Here is a 5800-nt window from a genome sequence, read left to right as displayed (position 1 = left end):
CTAGGGAGCCAATAGAATATTTGTACAATGTGTACAATGGGCTATGAATATCTTTCAGATTTAGAATTCTGATACCATATCATGATACTACTCATCTCAAAAGCTTACGCTGATGGAAAAAAGTAACACTAATGATTATATCTCTAATACTCCCTAAACCTCCATTATATACATTGTACAAATATTCCATTGACTTTTTATACTTTCCCGAAGACTAAAGAGCAAAACGATGTAATTTAGAGAAAACACCACAAACGATGTAAATACATCCCTTTTGAATATAAGCTTAGAATTTTATGCTATAGTGCATCCAAGATGCTTGACAAAACACCACAAACAATTTTTAAATAGAATTATGTTATGTGTACACTAAAATCAGCCATTAAAGTTAGCTATAAATATAAAATACATATTGAAATATAAATTATATTAAAAATAAATTAAACTATACATATATTTATATACAAATATATTAGTGGTTGATTTTAGTAGCTAATTTTAATATACAAATAACATTTTTTATTTAAATAAGAGATAAGAAAAGAGAGATTATAAACATAAATTTTATTCATCTTGCGTCACATATTTTTACTTATATCTAGTTTTTTTTTTATAAATATATCGAAAATTTATTTACTATTTATTAAGTTCACAATGAGTATTTGACAAACCATTACAATAATGAGTACTTTATATATTTATAGACTTCTAATCGATATTTTATTAGGTGTCAACTATTAGAGACACCGGCTTTAAAGGACCTTGAAGCAATCTCAACTTCAAGAATCAAGAAAGAGCTACATAATTCTTTCTTTATAATTTTGTTATACACAAAGTCAAAAGTAAAAAACTCTCTAAAAAAAAGTAGACGAATATAATGGAAGTTTTATGAACCAAACTTTTTATATCTCTTAAATTTATAAAAAATTACTTCGTAAATATATAGAAGTTGATATGAACCAATATGATAGCTTAGAATGGTGCTTGGTTATTGAAAATGGTTTTGATACCTCTATTTATAGGCATCTCGAACCTTAAAAGATATTACAGGGTTGGCGAGAATGATCATTTTTCTTAAAATTAACCATTGAAGACTTTATGCAGAAGAAGAAATTGATCTTTTGCCAACCAATCGATTTTTTATTGGTCGATACACAAATAATTTGGAATTTTAACCAAAGAATCGATTATAGCATTGTGGAGTCGATTCTATTTTTGGAAGAAACAAACAACCATTCCGTTTAACATAGAATTGATTCCTTTATTGAGGGAATCAGTTCCTTTATTAAGGAAATCAATTCTTTTACTGAGATATGCCTTGTTTCAATAAAACAGTATGATAATTTTAAGAAGTATGAAATCAATTCTTTGTTCTATTTATGACATTCATCACATTTAAAACGTTTAGGATAGTTTTTAATAAAATCTTTACTTTAAAAACATTTTAGTATGCATGTGTGAGATATTTGAGTTATGATTTTCAACAAAAATGATCTATGTTTTATATTATAACGAGGTAGATTTAGAGAAACTATTTTTCCTCTTGAAAATGGATATTGGGTACTTAAATTACTTAAATTTTTCTCTTGTTAGAGTTAAATTTTAAAGTAGTCTTACGTACACTAAAGTAATCACAAAATTCTAATTGCATCAATTATCTCCCTGAAATCGACAAAAGTATAACATAGTAGTCCTTGACGGCTAATTTTTTTGGATATGACATATACATTGGTGTTACGCCGGGTTATGGATCGTAGGGGGATTTACATTGCTGTGACGGCTGTTAAGTGACAGAGGAAAATCGGACGGTCCGATTTCTTGCAGGGAAAGAGGTGACACAAATCGGATCGTTCGATCTGTGGTTCAAGGATGGCTGGGTGCAAAGAAATCGGACCCAATGATTTCATGCACAGAGGATGTATGTGGTTTGGGCCAAGGAAATCGGACCCACCGATTTCAAGGCTTCTGAGAATAAATGTGAGAGGAGCCTAAATCGGACATAGCGATTTGAGGTAGTCCAATTTTTTTTAGCGGGCTGTTCCCTAATCAGACAGTCCGATTTTAATGTTCAAAAATTTCGAATGCCCAAGGAAGCGGTCGAAAGTCCGATTTCTGATGTATATATATTTCCAAACCCAGATTGAGCATCCACTTCATATTCTTCCTCCTCTCTCGTTCTCCAAATTGCTGCAGACCGTCTTACTCTTTCCTCTCTTCTTCTCTACTATCATGGATGATAGAGTGAGATTAAAAGTGTATTATGATGGCCAAATATTGTTACAAACATCTGAATGAGTGAAATTTGTGTGTGAAAATCCATTAGATATTATAATTCCTTTCACACTGTCTTATGAAGAATTGAAAGGTGTTATTTGTGAGAAGAAGGATTCTCAAATATCTAGGAGAGTGTCGTGTATTTTGTACAGATATCCTATATCTGTCTTTGGTGGGTTCGTGCAATTTCAAACGAAATACGTGACCGACGAAGCGAGCATGCAAGAAATGTTTTCAGTGTATCTTGAAAGTCGGTCGCGAATATCGTTCATCGAACTGTGTATCGAGTTCGAACAATCTGCAGCGGACTGAAATATTGAATTGGAAGATTACAACAATGATAGTGAGGAAGAGTTCGAAAGTAACTATGAGGTCGTTGATCCAGGTGTAGACGAAGATCAAGCTGACGAGGCTATGGTGGCAGATATGGCGGATGTGGTAAATGCACTAGCAAACCAGCAGCCATTTGTAGAGCCGAGTTTCATGCGGTAGTTGGATTTGGAAACCATGCATGCATCGGAGTTTCCTCAATATGTAAATGCAGGTGCGCCATCAATTTAAATTAAGATTTGTTAAAGTATGATTTGTGCATGGGTTTTGAGTTTAGGACAAATAGTTAAGACAACGGTAAATATGCAAAATATAGCATGTAGTTAGTAATTGTGAAATGTTTAATTATGAAGTAAACATGTATGCTGAGAGATGTAGTATGTCCCATCATTTTTAATAAAACCGGACCGGAATAGCCAGTTCGATCGGACTGACCGGTTCGGCCAAAAAATCGGTGAACCGGATCTTAGACCGGTCCGGTCCCATGATGAGACCACACAAGGCAACGAAGCGGTGCAACCTGCTCAAATCCGAAGTGAACCGGTCAAAGATGGTCAAACTCCTTGAAATTAACAAAATACTATTGTTCCTATTTCATATTGTTTTAGAATAGCTAGATATTTTTAAAATGTTAGTAAAAATTTTTTACTATTGTTTTATTTTTTATTTACATAGGACCAGGTCAATCGGTTCAACCAGTGATCCACTGGTTGAACCAGTGACCCAATGACCCAGTGACCTGACCGGTTCGATTACCGGCTCGATTTTGACAACTACATTTTCCATTGTTCTATAATTATTAGTTTATTAGATTATTAGTTCTGACAACTCTAAAATTTGTGATGTGATTGCAATGAAGCTTCCCGTTATGCCAGATGGTGAATTTACCGTGGGAATGGAATTCAGTTCTAGGGAGGTAGTAATTAAGGCGATGAAAGATTATACAATCCGCAGAGATGTAGATTATCGGGTACATGAGTCAGAACCGACGACATTCTATACTAAATGCACCCAGTATGGTGCAGGATGTGATTTGCTGATCAGGGTGAGCAAAATGTCCAAAAAGTTCTGTTGGGAGATAAGGAGGTACAATGTTAGTTACACCTGTACTAGGGCCACCATTTCTCAAGATCATTCGAAGCTGGATTCCAACACAGTTGCAGAAGCAATAAAGCCATTGGTAGAAGTTGACCTGTCTATAAAGGTGAAATCAGTGATTGTGGAAGTACAGGCAAAGTTTAACTACACCATAAGTTATCGCAAAGCATGGTTGGCAAAACAGAAGGTAGTAGAGTCAATTTTCAGAGGGTGGGAAGCTTCGTACGAAGCCTTGCCGATATTGTTTGAGGCCATGTGTCACAAGGAGCCATCCGCAGTTATTCACTTTGAAATAATGCCTGCGTATCAGGAGATGATTTGGTTCCTAATATTCGTGTACTACACCGAGTCTTCTGGAGTTATTACCCTTGTATTAGAATATTCAGACATTGCAAGCCAATAGTGCAGGTAGACGAAACTCATTTGTATGGAAAATACAAGGGTTTTTTGTTGGTTGCAGTCTCACAGGATGGCAACAACAACATCGTTCCTATTGCATTTGCGATAGTTGAAGGAGATACATCTGAGGCTTGGCACTTTTTTCTTATTAACTTGCGACAACATGTTATGACATGTAATGGTGTGGGCCTTATCTCCGATCGGCAAGATTCCATTAGGTCAGCAATTGCTCGTAGTAACGGAGCTTGGTCTCCTCCCAGAGCATTCCACATGTTCTGCATCAGACATATAGAGTCCAATTTTTTGAGAAAGTTCAAGGCATCGTATCTGCAGAAGCTTATCGTCAATATAGGTATGATAGTTACGATTACATTTACTCTTGAACTCAGTTATTATGATGAACGTTGTTTATCGTGGGTCTTTTTTTTATTGACAGGATACTCATGAACAGTTCGCGAGTAAGAGACACGTTATCAGCGTCTACGCTAGCGGGGTGAGGCTTATACCAACTGGTTGGATCGGATTCCACGTGAGCAGTATGCTTTAGCATTTGATGGGGGATATCGATGGGGTCATATGACCACCAATCTAGTGGAATACATCAACTCGGTACTAAAAAGGGCTCGCAATCTTCCAGTCACTGCACTTGTTAAGGCAACGTTTTATATGCTTAATGAATTGTTCACCCAAAAAAGAGTCGAGACTGAGGCTCGAATTAATTCAGGACATGTATTCTCCGAGCTTGTAACCTCCAAACTGCATGCAAATCAACGGGTAGCGGGTAACATCCAAGTTAGTTGCTTTGACCGACAGAATGAGGTATTTGAAGTGCGTGAGTGTCCCAGTGGTGTGGAGTATGCAGTGGACCTCCATCGACAACGGTGTGACTGTGGTGAATTCAAAGTTGACTGACTTCCGTGTCGACATGTGTTTGCTTGTTGTGCAAAACAACGGCTGGATTGGCAATTGTATGTACACGATGTCTACAAGATGGACCAAGTTCGATGAGTATACATGGCTAGGTTTAGGCCACTCGAGAATCCCACAACATGGACTGTTTATCATGGACCTCGATTTGTAGGTAATCCATTCCTTAGACGGTATCCAAAGGTCGGCCAAGGATGACCCATTTCTTGAATGAGATGGACACTCGGATGTTGCGTGGAACTAGGCAATGTAAGCAATGCAGGGCCGAGAGCCACAACCGTAGTAAATGTCGTCAACGTGGGGGTGCAAGTAATTTGGGTGCGACCACCCAATAGAGCTCTAGCCATATTGCTCACTCGAGTTAGTGTATGACTTTCAATATTTTATATATTGTATGACTTTCGTGTGTGATGTTATTGTATGACTTTGGGATTTTCATATACTGAAAATTTAATGTGAGTGCTGATGAAAAGTAAAGTAGCATAGTTGATCACATAAATAAGTCCATTAAATACATAAGTCCAATACATTATACATAAATAAGTCAAATACATTCTAAATAAATAAGTCCAACACATTCTACATAAATAAGTTCAACAAACCGGAAACAATAAGCAACAAACACATTCTAAATAGCATGGTTCGATATAGACATCATTTTCTCATCGCCCGTTTTACATTTTTGTATAATTTCTTGCATTTCCTTGCAACCCGGTTAAAAGCGGATGGGGTATATCGACTAGCGCTCTGACGTGGGGGATCAACTCTAAGG

General features: G+C 36.5%; 1 protein-coding gene across 1 annotated transcript; it reads left to right on the top strand.

Annotated features, from left to right (window-relative positions):
- The first annotated feature begins 3457 nt into the window (after positions 1–3457).
- Positions 3458–5013, top strand: LOC112805759 (uncharacterized). The gene is made up of 4 exons (XM_025848094.1): positions 3458–4060; positions 4111–4443; positions 4538–4594; positions 4639–5013. Exons 1-4 carry the CDS (start codon positions 3458–3460, stop codon positions 5011–5013), a joined length of 1368 nt encoding a protein of 455 aa, XP_025703879.1.
- The last annotated feature ends 787 nt before the right edge of the window (positions 5014–5800 follow it).

The sequence above is a fragment of the Arachis hypogaea genome, chromosome 6, assembly GCF_003086295.3.
Source record: "Arachis hypogaea cultivar Tifrunner chromosome 6, arahy.Tifrunner.gnm2.J5K5, whole genome shotgun sequence".
In the NCBI taxonomy this organism is placed as follows: domain Eukaryota; kingdom Viridiplantae; phylum Streptophyta; class Magnoliopsida; order Fabales; family Fabaceae; genus Arachis; species Arachis hypogaea.
Note: the sequence above shows the minus strand (reverse complement) of the source record. Positions and strands in the feature narration are given on the sequence as shown.

Bases quoted from the DNA above. Each gene is read 5' to 3' on its own strand.
- LOC112805759 (XM_025848094.1), top strand. From the start codon at position 3,458: ATGAAGCTTCCCGTTATGCCAGATGGTGAATTTACCGTGGGAATGGAA. The intron at 4,444-4,537 runs GTCAATATAGGT...TTTTATTGACAG, and splicing joins CGTATCTGCAGAAGCTTATC to GATACTCATGAACAGTTCGC. The intron at 4,595-4,638 runs GTGAGGCTTATA...CCACGTGAGCAG, and splicing joins TCAGCGTCTACGCTAGCGGG to TATGCTTTAGCATTTGATGG.